At 47.3% G+C, this 20527-nt stretch overlaps 1 protein-coding gene across 2 annotated transcripts; it reads right to left on the bottom strand.

The window, feature by feature from the left end:
- Positions 1-14136: 14136 nt before the first annotated feature.
- Positions 14137-20472, bottom strand: ZNF669 (zinc finger protein 669). Of its 2 annotated transcripts, none has more exons than XM_019032621.4 (4): positions 20017-20472; positions 18087-18213; positions 17831-17891; positions 14137-17418 (listed from the first exon to the last, which is right to left on the bottom strand). In XM_019032621.4, the coding sequence occupies exons 1-4, from the start codon at positions 20275-20277 to the stop codon at positions 16473-16475; spliced, it is 1395 nt and encodes a 464-aa protein (XP_018888166.3). In that variant the 5' UTR covers positions 20278-20472; the 3' UTR covers positions 14137-16472. The 2 variants fall into 2 exon arrangements, with proteins under 2 accessions (XP_018888166.3, XP_018888177.3); XM_019032632.4 differs by having other exon boundaries at positions 20275-20472.
- Positions 20473-20527: the final 55 nt, after the last annotated feature.

Here is a 20527-nt window from a genome sequence, read left to right as displayed (position 1 = left end):
AGCCTGGCCAACATGGTGAAACCCCCATCTCTACTAAAAATACAAAAATTAGCCAGGCATGGTGGCAGGCACATGTAATCCCAGCTACTTGGGAGGCTGAGGCAGGAGAATTGCTTGAACCTGGGAGGCAGAGGTTGCGGTGAGCCAAGATTGTGCCACTGCACTCCAGCCTGGGCAACAGAGCGAGACTTCATCTCAAAACAAACAGACAAACAAACACCTGGAATAACTGTCTAGCCATATGCAGAAAATTGAAACTGGACCCCTTCCTTACACCATATACAAAAATTAACTCAAGGTAGATTAAAGACTTAAATGTAAAAACCAAAACTATAAAAATCCTGGAAGACAACCTAGGCAATACCATTCAGGACATAGGCATGGGCTAAGATTTCACGATAAAGATGCCAAAAGCAATTGCAACAGAAGCAAATATTGACAAATGGTATCTAATTAAACTAAAGAGCTTCTGCACAGTGAAAGAAACTATTAACAGACAACCTACGGAATGGGAGAAAATTTTTGCAAACTATGCATCTGACAAAGATCTAAGGAATAAAGAATTTTAGCAAATTTAAATAAGGAATTTAAGCAAATTTACAAGAAAAAAACAAACAACCCCATTAAAAATTTGGCAAAGGACATGAACAGACACTTTCAAAATTTTTAAGTTCCAGGATACATGTGCAGGATGTGTAGGTTTGTTACATGGGTAAACGTGTGCCATGGTGATTTGCTGCACCTGTCAACTCATCACCTAGATTAAGCCCAGTATGCATTAGCTCTTTTCCCTAATGCTCTCCTTCCCTGAATCCCACCTCCTGACAGCCCCCAGTGTGTGCTGTTCCCCTCCCTATATCCATGTGTTTTCATCATTCAGCCCCAATTTATAAGTGAGATCATGCAGCGTTTGGTTTTCTGTTCCTGTGTTAGTTTGCTGAGGATAATGGCTTCCAGCTTTATCCACGTCCCTGCAAAGGACATGATCTCATTCCTTTTTATAGCTGCATAGTATTCCATCGTGTATATATACCATATTTTTCTTTATTCAGTCTATCATTGATGGGCAACCACCTGACCCGTCCCGCCCTGTTGTACTCACACCTGCGATTGCCCCTCTCACCCACATTCAATACCAAAGCCCTGGCCTCCTCACAGCTCCTGGAATCCAAAGAGCCCTGTGCCTCACTCTCCTCATCTGCAGGATGAGTGTCTCCCTCCCACCTCCAGCCTGGCACACAGACCCCAGGGCCAGGGACCCAGAGCCATTTTGATGGCCCAGCCCCTCTTTCATCCTGAGGTGACCCAACCCTGGATTTGACCCCAAGGAGGTCATGCCCCAGGCCTCAGTCCCTCACCTGCCTGTTGAGGGCAGGGCTTGTGTGGGAAGCAAGCCTCACCCCCGGCCAGCCTATGTGCCTGGAATCTGGTCTCACCTGTGTCTTAGCCTCATCCTCCCATCTTCCTCACCTCCTGCGGATGGAGCATCTGTAATGCAGGAGAGGGTGCGAGTGGGCGGGGGCCCTGAGGCAGCCCACGCCCCAGTGCCTGCTGCTTCTCAGCTGGGGGAAGGGACTTTCACCCCAAGGGCTCAGGCTCTGACTCGCCCCAGGAGGACCCTAGGTGACCCTCACAAGCGGGAATGGAGCCCCTCAGGCAGCACCTCCTGGGGGTCCTCTCCTCTCTACCAATGACAAGCAAGACCTTCAGGGTAGGGTTGTGGCAGCCACACCTCCAGAGACCCCTTGGCTGCTCCTGGACCACACATCTGCTCAGGGAACTTTAACCTCTGGCCCCCTCCACACAGCCCGGCATGACCCCTGCAGGCACTCACCTGTCACTCGCACACAGAAGAGCACAGTACACATAACCTGGGTGAGCCGCTGCCAGCAGCTGTTGGCCTCAGCGTTCTCTTGCAAGGCATTGAGCACCAGCAGCCACTGGGGCCCCATCAGAATGCAGTTCAGGACACCAGCCCTGCCCCAACCTTGACCCAGACAGTGGGTGGCATGGGACCACCTCTGGGTGGGTGGCAGCTCAGCTCTAAGGTATCCCTGCTGCCAAAGACCAACTGTTCCTACTAGTTTGAATCTGGCCACAGGGTCTCTGTTGGTGAGACAGATGACCATGAGGCAGACACCCTGAAATCTAGCATGACAGAGCTCAACGCCCCCATGAGAGTCACCATAGCACCCAGACTTTGCAGACATAGCAGTGAAGGCCACAGCAGGCCCTGAGTGAGGAACAATCTGACCAAGATCCTGGAGTCCTGCCACACGGCCCTTTAACCAGGCACTGGAAACTGTTTCCCTAAAGAGCCAGGAGTCAGTATTTTCAGCTTTGCCAACTGATCCTTGCCTCGAGGATGCAACTCTGCCATGGCTGCTCGACAGCAGCCCTCTGAGACAGCCTGTGAAGAGGTGGGCATGACGGCAGCCCCATAACACTCTACTTAGGGACATGGAAACTTCTCAGTGCCATAAAGTATTATTTTTTTATTTGTTCAACCATTTGGAAATGTGAAATCCATTCTTGATTCATGGACCACAAGAGCAGGCAGGGACAGGCTGCCCCTTGCCGACCTCTGGAACGAGCTCAGAGAAGGAAATGACATGCCAGGCATGGTGGCTCACGCCTGTAATCCCAGCACTTTGGGAGGCCGAGGCGGGTGGATCACGAGGTCAGCAGTTTGAGACCAGCCTGACCAACATGGTGAAACCCCATCTCTACTAAAAATACAAAAAATATTAGCTGGGCGTGGTGGCGGCTGCCTGTAATCCCAGCTACGCCGGAGGCTGAGGCAGGAGAATCTCTTGAAACTGGAAGGCGGAGGTTGCAACGAGCTGAGATTGCACCACTACACTCTAGCCTGGGCAACGAGAGCAAAACTCTGTCTCAAAAAAAAAAGAAGGAAACGACAGGCTGGGCCAGCGCAGCCTCCTCACAGCAGATTCACTGCAGGACGGGTCCTTCTAAGCAACCGCTTCTCATCCTTCATCTTGGCTTCAAGCGCAGTTCAGGTGGAGAAAGAGAGAACAGAACTGGCCTCAGCAACAAGAAGGAAGGAGATGCAGGGTCAAGCAGCAGTGTGGATCCATCACACTCAACATTCACACCAAGCGGAGCACAGGCAGGACCAACCCAGCGGGGGCCGAAGTGGAGGCTCTCTGGGGTGGGGGATCTCTGGGTGGACAAGATTCTCTACCTAAAACTCATATAGAAGTTCCACACAGCAGTAGTTACAGAAAACACACACTAAGAAAAAGGCCAAAATAAAAATAGGACACCAAGTTTGGCCAACTGGGTCTCACAAGCCAGTAGATAAGAAAGCCCAGGAGGGCCCACCAGAGGAGCTGGGGGTGGGTTCCTGCCTGCAGGGGGCCTGGAACACCCCATTCTCACAGATGAGGACCCAAGCTTTGGGGAGGAAGCTGTCAGAGTCGCCAAGTGAGCTGATCACAGCTGGAGACACAGAGCAGGTGAGGAGCCCTGGCCACATCCCCATGAGGGCTGAGAAGCTGGAGTGGAGGCACAGCCCCAGGGGCAGATACAAACAGTGGACCCTGGGCCCTCCCCCTGCCCAGAGGATGCTCAGCTCCCAAGGGACCACCGAGGCCTGGAACCCAGGGACACACCACCTGACCATCATGCCCGGGTCTCCCAGACAAGGCAATGCCCAGGACAGGCAGGCAGTCTGGACTTGGGGCCAGGACAGGGGTGGATGGTCCTGCTAGGCAGGCCTCCTCCTCCCTACCAGCTGGGCTGGTTGCACTGTAGTTTTGGTTCTGGCAACATATTGCTGCCCACTTTGGCCACACCAGTCTCTGGCTCCCTGGCCAGGCCCAGTGCTGTCCAACCCACCTACACGGGCCCCACATACCCAGTGCCCACCAGGCTCCTGTCAGCCAGGAGGACCCAGGCTCATCCCCTGAAGTATCCGTGGGAGCCTGCATCCCACAGGAACCCACAGCTCAGGGACAACCTCCATGATGGCCTCTTGGTTGTGGTGGCAGGGGCGGCGGGGAGTTGACCTCCACCCCTCCCATCCTGGCCACTGTGTTTTGTGGGGATCATTCAGTCCTGGGAGCATCCTGGGGACTCCAGAAGGAAGAGAACAGGGTGGTCATGGCAGCCTCAGCCCAAGGCTCTGGGCCCAAGTGCAACAGTCCTTTGGTTCTGGTTTGATCTGGGCAGTAACAACGGGTCATGTCATTCACACAAGGATTGGCTTCAATATAATGCATCAAGGGACTGTGGAGGACGCAGATCAGCCTCCAGGCCAGTTACACTTGGTGACTTAGCCAATGCAGGCTGGGGAATGGAGAAGCTGACCCCTGACCTCCCCACCTACCCTGCCCACCAGATGCCATAGCGGCCAGGGATCCCTGACTTCAGGCAGAGGCAGGCAGCACAGTTGCTGCCTCCTTTGATCCCATCCCAGGGCCCACAGGGCCTGGAGAAAGCTGGCAGGGGCTGAGTTGGGAGAATCAGGCAGGGGGATGCCAAGTGAAGAATGTGAGGGATGGGGTATGAGGGCACTAAGGGCACAGGGTCTGCCTCCCCTGGGGAGGAGGCAGTGGGACACAGACTAGCCGAGCCTCCACAGGCCCCACCCTGCTGCCAGGCACATGTGGTGCCCATACCCACCCCAACGGCTGCAGGAAGGTTCTTTGTCAACAAAAGGGGAGGACACATCCACATCCACATAGGCATTGGTGCCCACACACATCAGAGAAGAAAATTCCTGCTGTGCCCAAGGTGTAGGGAAAGGGGCAATGTCCCCTTCCTCCCCATGGTGGGTCCCAAATTACCTGCTTCTGCCAACACCCCACACCCAACTCAAGCTGCTGACCTCCACCACAGTGCCATGCCACGTGCCAACACCCCACCCCCAACTCCACAAGCTGCTGACCTCCACCACAGTGCATGCCACGTGCCAAGAACAGCTCAGCGGTGCATCCCAAAGGGTGCTATCCTGGAGCGGCTGCGCTGGGCGAGGGACTTGCTTCCTAGTCACAGAGATTTTGTTTCTTTACCACTCACTAGCCCTGTGCCTCAGTTTCCCCCACTGTGGCACAGTGTAAAAATCCCATCTTGAAGGCTAGGAACCCAGAAAGGTCACTACACCCGGTGAAATGGGGGGTGAAACTCCCTGCCTTGGACCTCTTGCTCCAGGACTGATGTCCATCAGGACGTGGCCAGGCCAGCATCCTGGGGAGGGCTGCGTTCCCTGCCTGGGGAACCTTGCTCCCAGTGAGGGATCACTACAGTTGAGGCCCCTAATGGACTGGGGGAGGCACAGGGGTGGAACGGAGGTAGCTCCATCATAAGGGCCTGTGTAGACCCCAGAAAACAGGCATCAAGTTGAGACTCTTGTCTGAAGCTGGCCGCCTGAAAGTATTTGGGCTTTGGGGTGTGATGAGGGCCTGGGGTCAGGGAACAAAGTGTTCCGGTTTGGACATGCAGGAGGTTCTCTGCGGCTCTCTCAGGTACACGGTATGGTGCTAAGTATATGCTTTTAAAAAGCCTAAGAGGAGGGGGCACCCAGAAGGGGCCCTGAAGCCAAGGGCAAGGTCCAGCCTTTCCACCTCCCCAGCTGAAGACGTGCTGGAGGACAATTCTCCAAAGTTTCATAATAAAGAAGAGAAAAAAGTAATCAAAAAGACCTGGAGGATGGGCAAGCTAATGAGAGCTTACTGGGATTACCCTGCCTAATCCTTAAAGCAGGCCTTCCCTATCTGTCCTCTGGGCCAGGCGAGGAAACAGGTCACAGTAGGACATTCAGACCCTGGGGAGGCAGCTGGCAGCCTGGAGCCCAGGAGGTCCAAACAGACTGCCCCAACCCCAGCCCTCAGCCAGGAGCGGCTCCACCCCAAGCTCGTTCACTGGTAAATCAGGCCGACTGGGCTGCCTGCCCTTCCCCAATCCCCCTGGCTCAACAGGCAACAGCCTCCCTGCTCGTGGCTGCCAGACTGCGGGTGGCAGGCAGTGCACGCCCCCTTTATTTTGGCTTCTCAGCTGCCCACCAGGCCATCCCTCTCCGCCAGGCCACCTGGAGCCTGGCAGTGCGCATGTGGGGTGGAGAGCACCTGGAATCCTTGGGCCGGCTTGGCTGGGGGCTGCGGCTTCTGTGCAGGGTGGAGTTAGTGTCCCATCCCACTCCCTGACCCCATGGCCCCTCCGAGAAGACTCTCCACGTACTGCCAGGCCTTGAGCACCAGCAGCCCACATCCAGGAGGCATCGATGTGCTCACCTCTGATTGGCAGTGGGCATGCAACCTGGGGCAGACCCCTTCGAATCCCAGGTACGAGCGAGCTAGGTGAGGGCAAGATGGCATCAGAGTGTCACCGCTGTATGTCAGCCACTGGGGGACAGGGGACAGGCTTCAGCTTACAGCCACCTTCCAAATTCCAGCCTCTCACTTTGGCAGAAGCTGGCCAGGAATTGGGGCCGATGGATGGGTGGGGTCTGCAGACACCGTGTTCGGGTCCCCATGATGGCCTCACACATGGGTGGTGGCTTGGGCCACACCCGAGCCCCTGCTTGGGCCCTGATCTTTGAGAAGGGGGAGCAGCAGCACCCGGGCACTGATGCCACAGTGCCACTCACACCCACAGAGTTCTCCACACAGGCATCAGGTCTCGGTCCTGGCCACCTCCTCCTGGACGGCCTCAGCCCTTCCCCGGGACTCACGTGGTCCTTCCTCACACGCGGCTCTGGTAGGATGCATTGCTCTGTACCCAGGGACCTCTGAGGTGACAATGGCCACGGTCATGCAGAGTGCAAGGGCACAGGCTGGGTGCCTATTGTGGGGACCCTGACTGCAGCACTCCCAGACTATCCTCGGGCATGTTGCCCCCAGGCTTAGCTAGGGCCCCAGCGGTAGGTGTGCACTGCTCCGGACTCTGCAGGAGGAGGACAACTGTTACCTGTGTCTTTATGTTCTCCTGCTGCTGTCACTCTGTGCTTCTCATCTCCTTGTGGTAGGATTCAGGGCAGACTCTCTGAACACCTTGTGGGAAATAGCAGAGTCCAGCAGGGAAGAGAGAAGCCCAGCTGCAAAGGTGAAAAAATGGCAGGTGTGACATGGACCCCCATTCAGATTTAAATGAGGTCCTCATTTAATCTCTGCTCTGATTGGATAACACTTCAAGTGTGTATGTGTGTGTGTGTGTGTATATATTTTTTGGTTGTTTGTTTTTGTTTGAGACGGAGTTTCGCTCTTGGTATGCCCAGGCTGGAGTGCAATGGTGCAATCTCGGCTCACTGCAACCTCCGCCTCCCGGGTTCAAGAGCGTCTCCTGACTCACCATCCCGAGTAGCTGGGATTACAGGCATGCGCCACCACACCTGGCTAATTTTGTATTTTTAGTAGAGATGGGGTTTCTCCATGTTGGTCAGGCTGGTCTCGAACTCCTGACCTCAGGTGATCTGCCCGCCTCGGCCTCCCAAAGTGCTGGGATTATAGGCATGAGCCACCGCGCCCGGCATATATACATATATATATATATATATATAGAGAGAGAGAGAGAGAGAGAGAGAGAGAGAGACAGAGACAGAGACAGAGACAGAGAGAGAGGGAGAGAGAGAGAGAGAGAGTCTCGCTCTGTAGCCCAGGCTGGAGTGCAGGGGTGTGATCTCGGCTCACTGCAACCTCTGCCTCCTGGGTCCTGGTTCAAGCAATTCTCCTGCCTCAGCCTCCCGAGTAGCTGGGATTACAGGCACACGCCACCATGCCCAGCTAATATTTGTATTTTTTTTTTTTAGACAGAGACTCACAGAGTGCTGTCACCCAGGCTGGAGTGCAATGGTGTGGTCTGGGCTCACTGCAACCTCTGCCTCCTGGGTTCAAGCAATTCCCCTGCCTCAGCCTCCTGAGTAGCTGGGACTACAGGCTCCTGCCACCACACCTGGCTAATTTTTGTATTTTTAGTAGAGACAGGGTTTCAGTATGTTGGCCAGGCTGGTCTTGAACTCCTGAACTTGTGATCCGACCTCCTCGGCCTCCCAAAGTGTTGGAATTACAGGCATGAACCACCCTGTCCGGCCACTATGCCCCACCTCTACTCAAGGTGATAAGCAAGCCTGGGTGCCTCCTCTTTTGGTGCCAGCAGAAAAAGCAAACTATTACACAAGGCTCTTCTTCAGTACATGCATATACAAACTCTCACCCTGGCCCCAAACCATAACAAAAACCTAAGCTATTCTCCTTTTCTTACGCTCTCAGGCCACTTTTCACCTGTTTGAGAGTCCTGCCCTGCTCTCCCCAAAGACCTCAATTATGGACTTGTGGCTGGGGGCCACCTGCCTCTGCAGATGACCATAACAGCTGTAGAAAGGTAAAATGGTGTAAACATTGCAATATATGTTATTTTCAATTGACAAATCCTGCAAATCTTTTCATATCAATAAATGCTGCCCCTCATTTTTAAGTGTGTATGATGAGGCCATTTATCCAATATTTTCTAAATAGGTACTTGAATTATTTCTAATCTTTTGCTATCACAACTGTGAATTAAAACTCACACTGTCAATTCAGAGAACAATTGTTCCTTTCCACTTTTATGGTGCTTTAAATATATTAAAAATGAAAAAATATACACATACACACAACACAAAGCACACACGCACACATACACATCTAAAAGATAGGGTTTTGCTCTATCACCCAGGCTGAAGTGCAGTGGCATGATCATATCTCACTGCAGCCTTAAATTCCTAGGCTCAAGCAACCCTTCTGCCTCAGCCTCCTCATGAATAGCTAGGAGTGTAAGTGCGTACCACTACGTCTGGCTAATTTTTAAAATTTTTTGTAGAGACAGTGTCTCTATTTTCCCCGGGCTAGGCTGTAACACTTGGCTCCAAGCACCAAGCAATCCTTCTGCCTAGGACTCCCAAAGTGGTGGGATTATAAGCATGAACCATGTGTCCAGTCTGAAAATAAAAATATATTATATCAAAACTTCTGGAATGCAGTGAAAGTATTGCTTAGAAATTTACAACGTTGAATGCATACATTACAAACAAATAAAATTATACACCCAATGATGTAATCTTCTACTTTAGGTCACTAAAGAAAAAACAAATTCAGTCGAAAGAAATAAAAACAACAAGATGACAAGTCAATGGCACTGAAAATAGAAAATCAACAGAAGAACTCAATAGAACAATAGCTGTTTCTTCATAAAGATCAACAAAATTGATAACTATCAAGCAAGGCTAATAAAAAGAAAAAAAGAAATCACACAAATTACTATAAGGTGAGTACAAAAGTAATTGCAGTTTTTGCATTCTTGGAGTTTGCTGTTTGATACTGGAATACCCTCTTAAGTAAATGTGGTTATGTTATACATCATTTTAATGGGCATTTCTTGCTTTTTTTTATTACTTGTTTATTTTAGACTATGGAAAAGATGTTAGACAAAAAGCAAATTCAAGCAACTTTCTTATTCAAGTTCAAAATGGGTCGTAAAGCAGCAGAGACAACTCACATCAACAACCCATTTTGCCAGGAACTGCTAATGAATGTACAGTGCAATGGTGGTTCAAGAAGTTTTGCAGAGGCCGGGTGCGGTGGCTCACGCCTGTAATCCCAGCACTTTGGGAGGCTGAGGCGGGCGGATCACAAGGTCAGGAGTTCGAGACCAGCATGGCCAATATGGTGAAACCCCGTCTCTACTAAAAATACAAAATTAGCCGGGTGTGGTGGTATATGCCTGTAGTCCCAGCTGCTCGGGAGGCTGAGGCAGGAGAATCGCTTGAACCTGGGAGGCGGAGGCAGGAGAATCGCTTGAACCTGGGAGGCGGAGGTTGCAGTGAGCCGAGATCACGCAACTGCAGTCCAGACTGGGTGACAGAGCGACACTCCGTCTCAAAAAAAAAAAAAAAAAAAAAGTTTTGCAAAGGAGGCGAGAGGCTTGAAGATGAGGAACATAGTGGGCAGTCACCGGAAGTTGACAACGACCGATTGAGAGCAACCATTGAAGCCGATCCTTTTACAGCTACACGAGAAGTTGGTGAAGAACTGAACGTCGGCCATTCTATGGTCATCTGGCATTTGAAGCCAATTGGAAAGGTGAAAAAGCTTGATAAGTGGGTGCCTCATGAGCTGACCAAAAATTTAAAAAATCATCCTTTTGAAGTGTCGTCTTCTCTTATTCTATGAAACGACAATGAACCATTTCTTGATCAGATTGTGACATGCCACGAAAAGTGGATTTTATACAACAGCCAGCTCAGTGGCTGGACTGAGAAGCTCCAAACCACTTCCCAAAGTCAAACTTGCACCAAAAAAAGTCATGGTCAGTGTTTGGTGGTCAGCTGATGGTCTTCTGATCCACTGCAGCTTTCTGAATCCTGGTGAAATCATTACATCTGAGAAGTACGCCCAGCGATTGATGAGACGCACCGAAAACTGCAGCACCTGTAGCCAGCATTGGTCAACAGGAAGGGCCAATTCTCCACACCACCTGACCACATGCCATACAACCAAGGCTTCAAAAGTTGAATAAACTGGGCTACAAAGTTTTGCCTCATCTGCCATATTCATCTGATCTCTCGCCAACCAACTACCACTTCTTTAAGCATCTTGACAACTTTTTGCAGGGAAAATATTTCCACAACCAGCAGGATGCAGAAAATGCTTTCCAAGAGTTCATTGAATCCTGAAGCATGGAATAAACAAGCTTATTTCTCATTGGCAAAAGTGTGTTGGTTGTAATGGTTCTTCTTTGTTTTGTTTTAAGACAGAGTCTCACTCTGTCACCCAGGCCAGAGTGCAATGGTGCGATCTCGGCTCACTGCAACCTCTGCCTCCTCGGTTCAAGCGATTCTCCTGCCTCAGCCTCTTGAGTAGCTGGGATTACAGGCACACGCCACCACGCCCGGCTAATTTTTGTATTTTTAGTAGAGACAGGGTTTCACCATGTTGGTCAGGCTGGTCTCAAACTCCTGACCTCGTGATCCGCCCACCTCAGCCTCCCAAAGTGCTGGGATTACAGGCGTGAGCCACTGCGCCCAGCCCATTGTAATGGTTTCTATTTTGATTAATAAAGATGTGTTGCAGCCTAGTTATAAAAATTTAAAATTCATGGTCCAAAACCACAATTATTTTTGCACCAACCTAACAATATAAGAATTAAAAGAGACCTTTATATTAGAGATCCCATGGATGATAAAAGAATAAAGAATATTACAATCTCCATAACCCACAAACTTGGTAACTTAGACCAACTGGATGAATTAAAAGACACAATCTATTAATACTAAAACACAGGAAAAATAGGTAATCTAAATATATTTATATCTATTAATAAAATGGAATCAATACCTAATAACCTTCTGAAGAACTTATATATCCCAAAAATCTGACATTCTGTCATATTATTCTAACTGGTGGGATTCAGGGGTTTCCATTTTGACAAGAACATAGGTGGGTCGCACACAATTTTAGTACTCATTGGTCAGGAAACCCATGTCCACTATAGGATATTGCAGAGCGGTGCATTATGGAGAATTTAGGCAAGATAATATGGTTTTCAGAGTTAAAGGAAGACCACCTGTCTTATGTACAGTAACTTGTCATAATATCCTAGGGGATACCACATTTAAACTTCGGGGTATCCCCAGGTATATTCTTTGAGCCACATGTGAATTTCAGACACGGAGGCTTCTCAATTTTGGTGCCTTTCAACAAATGTTGAAGTTAATTCCCAACCTATTTTGTGGAGGCATAAAATTCAATGAGCACTCATTTAACCTTTTATTTTAAATATTATTTTAGTAAACTTTGTATTTCCAATTAGGTGAAATTTTAAACCTGTTTCAGTTTTTATCCACTCTTTTTAGGCGGAGGGTAGTAAGGGTTGCTTTAAGCTAGGAGGGACTCCCATGTACCCAACCCATTTGTGTAAATTTCTTCCTTCAGAGTTCTTCAAATCAGCATCACCATTGTTAAAGGCCTCCCACATGGTAATAATTGTGCTACAGAGTTTTAAGAACATTAAGTTTATGTCTGGCTGAATTAACCTCTTTGCTGTGGCACAAGGGGGCCATAGGTGTTTTCACCAATTATGAAGCGGGTTCACTGTGCAATGACTACCAACTTTTCTGAGAACAATGAGATCAAACACATTCACACATAAAACCCATGAAGTGAATTTACCACTTACAAATAGGAAACAAAAGACAACAGAAGTCTAGGATTCGATATGAACTGCTACAACAACATCAGGAAAGCTATCCAGAGCAGATGGATGGAGCCTTGACTGCAGGTGCTTCACTTGCACTACAACTGAGTGACCCCAGAAAGCAGCCCACCTTGGGTTTTATATCCCAGGATGTGATGTGCTGGAGTGTTGAGGACCATTCTGTTTCGAGCAGGGACTATAACAGAGCCTGGGTTGTTCTGGCCAATGTCAGCGGATTATCAGGATATTGCATTCTCAGCATATTGTAGTTATCGTGAGAACTACCAGTAAGAAAGGGAGGAAAACTGTGTCAGTCTGAGACTACCTGGAAAACTGCCCTGCACCCTTAAAACTGAAGGATCAGGATATTTGTTGTGACAGAGGCACAGACAGTAGCGATACAGTGTTCTTGTGAGCCATCTACTAGTTTTCTCGACCGAAGCATGGCACCTGACTGCTTTTCTCTTTCCTTTCAATGGAAACTGTTTCAGAATATTTTGAGTTTCTGCGTATATAGAGTTGCAGCACATGATCACTGGCACTGTAGACTATCTGCAAGGTCAAAGGAAAGAGTTCAGGAGCCCATCAACCCACATTAGAGGAAACCACCTAATCCTCCAGAGAGTGCCACTCAGTCTTCCTGGGGTTAGCTCCACATGCAGTAAGGCCATTATGTCTAAGGCCATCAAGCCTTGCAGTCTGAAGATTAGACTTCTGACATGCTGACAAGCAGCAGTGATAAGAAAAGCCCACACACTGGCTAGGAATTTTTCAATGAAAGCAGCTGAGGTGCTTCTTCATATGCTTTGGCAGGGGCTAATATCAAACTATTTCTTCCCATTCTCTTTACTCATCAGCGCCTGAATCATGAGGCACCACAGACGTACACCTCACCAGGAGGGTGTATGGGACAGCAGCAAGGGGAGCAGCAGCACAAGAAACAAACAAGGCCACTACTTCTGCCTGCATAACAGTAACTACTCTCTTGGGAGTGTACAATAATTCATGTTCACGTGGCTGCCCTAAGCATACAGTGATGGTGACCAGAGCAGATGCAGTGACACAGAGATACAGCCTGATTCTTGCTAATTAGGATTTAGGTGTTGGCTTGTCTATGTGCTGTGCTTTTGGGCATTAAACTGCCTGCTAAGCACAGGCCAAATGTCATGCTGGGGTGCAATTAAACATTCACGTCTAGGAGATGAGAGCATTTTAGTGTGGGAGTAGATGACAACACCTGAAGACAACAAAACACTGTGCAGACCAAAGTGAAGGCCCATCGTCAGCTCATGGTTCTGACCCAGGTGACTTCTGATGTGTTACGGAACCAGTCAGCCGACAGCAGGTAGATAAAGTTGAGCAGGTATCCTGCATGAGGGCTGGTCCATTCCATTTGTGTTGCCAATTGTTTCAATAGCGTCTCATGCACCCCATTGGTGAGGAAGGAATTAGCACCCTATGTCTACTGGTACCGTTAAACACATGACATCTATTACTAAACAGATAAACTAAACATCAGTTATTAATTACATACAGGAGGATGGTGTAAGCTCCCACAGGCCCAAACAGGGATTAACTTGGGAGCAGAGAGTGGTATAGCATTTAAAAAAGTGAGGATGTTCCTTTGTTCCTACAGGAGTATGTGATTGGTTTGTCTGTTGGCTGGTAGGGAACTGAATCATGTGACACTGACTGGTAAGACTGTAATACTGTAAAATACACAAACTACAATATTGTAACGGTGTAATACTATATACAATACCAAAGGCATTGATGAAAAACCCAACGCTATCATATGTGACTGTGAGACTGAATGCTTCCTCCCTCAGATTGGTTACAACATATTGTCCTATCACAGTTCTCTCTCCTTCATTCAAAGTGAACTATCCAAATAACAGACAGAAATAATAAAGAATAAAGGGCAACAAATGCAAAGAACTCACGAGATGATACTCTATGATAAACTTTATGTACTTAGGAATACCAACTCATTATTAGCAAAAAATAAACATCTTTACACCAAGAGTAGTTTTTCCTTTAATAAAAAAAGGTGGAATGTGTATAATGGACAAGGGATAACCAAAATTTGCCAAACGAGGCTAGTAAGAAAATCGCAACAATTACCAATCATTATTCACTGGTCCATTAATCACAGAACAATACATACAAATTAAACTTACTCCGCTGGGCACGGTGGCTCATGCCTGTAATCCCAGCACTTTGGGAGGCTGAGGGGGGCAAATCATGAGGTCAGGAGTTCAAGACAAGCCCAGCCAACATGGTGAAACCCTGTCTCTACTTAAAATACAAAAAATTAGCTGGACGTAGTGGTGGGCGCCTGTAATCTCAGCTACTCGGGAGGCTGAGGCAGGAGAATTGCTTAAACCCAGGAGGCAGAAGTTGCAGTGAGCCAAGACGCACCACTGCACTCCAGCCTGGGCAACAGAGTGAGACTCCATCTCAAAAAAACAATAATAAAATAAAAAAATTAAATTTACCTACATATTAGAAAAACATCAAAATTCAACCATGAATCCAGCACATTATCAAATGAACAGACAAAAATTCTACCAACAAACTGAAAAAAGTATCATTACTATGAAATTCAAGTACTGCTTAAAAAGCATTTACAGAACTCTCACCTCAAGGTTTTCCTGCAAAATAAGGTTAAATGCATACTCAAGACTCTTTAAGAATGAGCCACTGATAAAAACAATATACTTGTAACTTGTGTAACATTTCATACATGTACATTTTTTTCAAGCACCGCACCATAATTAATTTGCATCAGGCTTTCCAAATTAGAAAAACTTCACTTATAGAACTTCTTTCCAGTGGGAGTTTTCACGACTTTTCAAATAAATGTTAAAACTGAAAATATTCTTGCAGTTTCTAAATATTAGTTTTAATCCCGTGTACATTCTTCTATTTACAAGGTTCAGCTGCAGTGTGCATTTTCACATGTCCTTGAGCAGATATGAGAGAAATGAAACATTCCCACGTTCTGGACATTCATAGGGTTTTTCTCAGGAATGAGTTGATGTCTTCAAACGGAACTAAAACAACTGAAGGCCTTAACACAAATTTAAATTTAAAAGGCTCTTCTCCACTCTGAGTCCTCCCAAATCTTCAAAATAGGAAAATCTGAAGGCTTGACCACATTTCCTACATTCTTAAGGTTTTCTGAAGTGTGAGCTCTTTCATGTTTATGAGGGAATGGGAAAGAGTAAATGCTTTACCACATTTCTCACACACATAAGGCCTTTTTTTTGAGACGGAGTCTCACTCTGTTGCCAGGCTGGAGTGCAGTGGCACAATTTCAGCTCACTGCAACCTCTGCCTCCTGGGTTCAAGTGATTCTCCTGCCTCAGCCTCCTGAGTAGCTGGGACTACAGACACCCGCCACCACGCCCAGCTAATTTTTGTATTTTTAGTAGAGACAGGGTTTCACCATGTTGGCCAGGATGGTCTCGATCTCTTGACCTTGTGATCCACCCACCTTGGCCTCCCAAAGTGCTGGGATTACAGGCGTGAGCCACCACGCCCAGCCGCATAGGGCTTTTTTGAGATGGAGTCTCACTCTGTCACCAGGCTGGAGTGCAGTGGCGCCATCTCAGCTAACTGCAACCTCCAACTCCCTGGTTCAAACGATTCTCCTGCCTCAGCCTCCTGAGTAGCTGGGATTACAAGCATATGCCACCACACCCAACTAATTTTTGTGTTTTTAGTAGAGACGAGGTTTCACCATGTTGGCCAGGATGGTCTCAATCTCCCGACCTCGTGATCCACATGCACAGGGCTTCCCCGCCTGCTGCGCACGGCTTTTTATGTCCTTGAAAAACAACTAAGACAACTGCAATGTGCCACCATGCCCAGCTAATTATTTTTTTATTTTATTTTATCTTATTTTTTGAGATGGAGTCTCACTCTGTCACCCAGGCTGAAGTGCAGTGGCACGATCTCGGCTCACTGCAAGTTCCGCCTCCCGGGTTCACGCCATTCTCCTGCCTCAGCCTCCCGAGTAGCTGGAACCACAGGCGCCCGCCACCACGCCCGGCTAATTTTTTGTATTTTTAGTAGAGACGGGGTTTCACTGTGTTGGCCAGGATGGTCTCAATCTCCTGACCTCATGATCCACCCGCCTCGGCCTCCCAAAGTGCTGGGATTACAGGCGTAAGCCACCGTGCCCGGCATTATTTTATTTTTTGTAAAGACAGGGTTTCACCATGTTGCCCAGGTTGTTTCACATTGTTTTAATCCAGGCTGGTTATGAACTCCTGGGCTCAAGCAATCCACACGCCTTGGCCTCCCAAAGTGCTGGGATTATAGGCTGAGTCACTACACCCAGCCTCTATATCATGACTTCTTTCATGGCGAGTAAGGTGACTGGAACGAGCGTAGGCTTTACCGCATTTCTTACATTCATAGGGTTTTTCTCCAGTATGAATTCTTTCGTGGAGGTGAAGGGAACTGAGGCGACTGAAGGCTTGATCACATTGTTTACATTCATAGGGTTTCTCTCCGGTATGAGTACTTCTATGGTTACAAAGGGAACTCAAACGACTAAAGGCTTTGCCACATTGTTTACACTCATAGGGTCTCTCTCCAGTATGAATGCTTCCATGGTAACGAAGGGAAGTGGAACAGCTGAAGGCTTTATCACATTTGGTACATTTATAGGGTCTTTCTCCAGTGTGAGTCCTTTCATGCGTTTTAAAAGAACAAGAAAATCTGAATGTTTTCCCACATTCCCTACATTCGTAGGGTTTCTCTCCAGTGTGAGTTCGTTCATGTATTAGACAAGAACCGGAAACAGTGAACGCTTTACCACATTGTTTACATTTATAGGGTTTTTCTCCTGTGTGAGTTCTCTGATGTCTTTCAACTGAATTGAGAAAATAAAAAGCTTTCCCACATATCGTACATTTATAAGCTGGATTTCCACTGTGCATTATCATGTGTCTTCTAACACCTGGAACAGAAACGAAGAATTTCCCACACTGTTCACATTTATATTGCTTCTCTCCATATGGTTTGTATCCTGAGTGAGCTAGGATGTGCCTATTAAGGAGGGAATGACGTACAAAGACTTTTCCACAAATACTGCATTCACATTGTTTTAATCCAGTAGAAATGTTCTCGTTCAGATCAAGATTTGGAATTTGGCTGACAACTTCTCCATACTGACCACCTTCTTTGCTTTCACACAGTCTCTGTACCATATGATTTCTGTAAAAAAATGACAAGCACATTATTATTGGTTGGTTTATTAATAACTTTCTACTTACTAATAGGTCTTGGACTTACACTGCTACCAATATCAGGGAAAATGCATTTTTTTTTTTTGCCATGACTGAATTATTTGAAAGTAAATGGGTTACTACTGAAAACACAGCTACCACCTGCATGGCTATGACCAAAATAGTAATATTCATATACACAGTCTTGTAGTACTATTTTCAAGTAAACTGTTTTGCAAACACTGACTGCTACACTGAAGTACGTTACATTTTGGGTGAAATTTTTCTAAAAATAAATAAATTTCAAGTGACTCTTATTTGTTTTGATTGCTTGTTTTTAAGTTCATGACATGCTAAGATTCCTTCAGAGGACTTTATTTCCTCTGCTCAGTGCAAATTACCTTATATCTTTCCCAGGTTTTTCGAAGTGATCTTCAATATTCTGGTCTTTCCATTTGCTTCCTAAAATGCAGACCCATAAAATTATCATGAATTATTACAAACTGTAGAAACATTACTAGATTTAATGTTCATTGTACACAGTGCCCATGCCTGATTTATTCACCAAATCATTCCCTTGCCACATTCCAAATCATATATAGCACTGATGATAGGGAAAGACTTCTGTAATTAAGTGAAATGTGTTGTCATTCTTACCTACAGAAGCCAGGTTGCTGCAGGTTTCCTGCATCACTTCTCTGTAGAGATTCTTCTGAGAAGAATCTAGCAAAGCCCATTCCTCCTGGGTAAAGTTCACAGCCACATCCTCAAAAGCCACCGAGTCCTAGAACATTCCACACATGGATAGAAGGATGGGTGAGACTGACAGCACTGGGAATCTATACTCAATTCATAAGCTGTTTACATGATTCTATAATTTCCAAGCATTTATTCTATGACTTGATTGTCACAACTCTTACTCTGTTCACACATACTCCCTCCCACACAGCAGTACTAATGCTAGAATTAAACTATTCAAAAAGGCAACAGCAAAGTGGAAATACCCAACTCATTAGAGAATCCAGGGAGTAAGATGTGCTGCTAGGTTACCTCTTAATTTCACTTCATACATTTCTAGTATCTGCCATAATAAAGTCCTACCTGATGTGCATAAGTGAGTTAATAATATCAGTCCTGAGACTACTTATTCTTAAAAATGCCTGCTCACAAAGTTCAATCTTTTTTTGTGTTAGTAACTTACATTTTGAAAGGGATTCCACCAACCTAAGTAATAAGAATGCCTCACTGCATCTAAATGGCTTACGCAATATATTTGCCAAAACTTTTTCTGCTAAAGGTCTATTATTTTGTGTCACTGCAGTGGTGCTTAGGGAACCAGACACCAAAACACAGTCTGAACACTAAGTGTTTAATGAGTTTCCCTGGTAGACAATATTTTACATGTGCTGTCACTTGTTAATTGTGGAGTTGAGCCCATTCCATGTGATTACACTGAGAGAATAGGCTTATTAAATTTAATTAAGTAGTAAATAAAACCAATAATTGATATTTAACAATACTAATACAATTTTTAAATTTCTATTGCACAACGTCAAGGCAGAAGGGAATAAGAGGAAATATGGCACATGTTTTTTAAAATGACATTAATGTCACCACTTCCAGATGCTATTCCTGTGAAATCACATAAATTCCCAAATCAGGCTTTTTTAGGCAAGAAAAACTACTTTTTCATACCTAGTAAAAATGACAAATGTCTAATGATTTTTAGTCATCTAAAAGAACAGTTATGTCTTGCCTAACATACTTTTAAGATTTTCAACCAAAAATATTCAGGACAGCACAGTATTAGCAGAGATGAGCAAGCAGACCAAGGGCTGAGGACACAACACCCTGTAAAGTTTTCACAGGGGGACATCAACCTAAAGACATTTTGGTAATATGCACACTTAGGAAAGATGAAGAGAGGCACAAAGATTTTTTTACCGTAGAGTGTCGGATGGTTTATTCTCCGCTTTCCTCTCATGTAAAATGTTTGTAAACAGAAAAATATTTTGGCCGAGCGCAGTGGCTCACGCCTGTAATCTCAGCGCTTTAGGAGGCCGAGACGGGCGGATCACTTAAGGTCAGGAGTTCGAGACCAACGTAGCCAACATGGCGAAACCCTGTCTCTACTAAAAATACAAAAATTAGCTGGGCGTGGTGGCAGGCGCCTGTAATCCCAACTACTCGGGAGGCTGAGGCAGGAGAATCGCTTGAACCCGGGAGTCAGAGGTTGCAATGAGTGAGACTGCACCATTGCACTCCAGCCTGGCGACAGGGCAAGATTCCGTCTCAAAAAAAAAAAAAAAAAAAAAGAATATGGTTTGCTTCCTCATTAACCTTATCAAAGCCTCTCATTTACGCCCCTTCTGTGGACCCCAAACCATGACTGCGGTACCTGGTTTATGAATCGCCGTTTGCTCAAACACACCGTTTAACGTTTTAACAAAGCCTCGGCTTAATTTTAGGGGGAGAAAGGTGGGACTGGAAGCCCCATGAACCACAGCTCCTCCCATGCTGGAACCCCGCACACCGAGACACCGAGTCGGGGCTCTCCCGCATCACCCTCCCGTGGTCACCACACTACCTGGGTGGGGGAGGCGCGGGGTTCCCGACAGGGCTCCGGCCGGCGGAAGTGGCGCCCGCAGGTACAGACAGGATGCAGGGGTTCCGCTGCCCGCCCCGCCCGGCCCGGCCCTGAACAGAAGAGGACTGAGCCCCGGCTACGCCGCGGCGACTCGGTCCGCAGGTTCCGGAGCCGATGGCGTGGAAGCCCGAGTCGCACCACAGCAGGTTTCAACCAGCCCTCTTCTCCACTTCGGGAAGCCAGGCGCAGTCCACTCACCATTCCTCGGCTTCCCGGGTGTCCTGGCGTCAGCTAGGGATGTTCCAATACTCGCAGGTCACAGGGTGGCAGAGGCTGCTGCAGAGCCACCTGGGCCTCCCAGAGCCAAGAACTAGCAGCGGAGACTAACGGGAAGAGCCGGCTGCGGCGAAGGAGAGACAAAGCACCCGCCAGGCAGATCCCGGAAGCTGCCCTCTCCTTTCCGGCGGCGCGCCTGATTGAACGGTCCCTACCCCAGCGCCCCTGATTGGAT

This window comes from Gorilla gorilla, chromosome 1, assembly GCF_029281585.2.
Source record: "Gorilla gorilla gorilla isolate KB3781 chromosome 1, NHGRI_mGorGor1-v2.1_pri, whole genome shotgun sequence".
NCBI classification, from domain to species: domain Eukaryota; kingdom Metazoa; phylum Chordata; class Mammalia; order Primates; family Hominidae; genus Gorilla; species Gorilla gorilla.
This window is presented reverse-complemented; position numbering and strand designations above follow the sequence as displayed.

What these genes read in the sequence shown, in the direction of transcription:
- ZNF669 (XM_019032621.4), bottom strand. Translation starts at nt 20,277, where the DNA reads ATGGTGAGTGGACTGCGCCTGGCTTCCCGAAGTGGAGAAGAGGGCTGG. An exon ending in CCCGCGCCTCCCCCACCCAG is followed by an intron (nt 18,214 to 20,016) that starts GTAGTGTGGTGA and finishes GGAATGTTCTAG; the next exon opens with GACTCGGTGGCTTTTGAGGA. An exon ending in CAGCAACCTGGCTTCTGTAG is followed by an intron (nt 17,892 to 18,086) that starts GTAAGAATGACA and finishes TCTGCATTTTAG; the next exon opens with GAAGCAAATGGAAAGACCAG.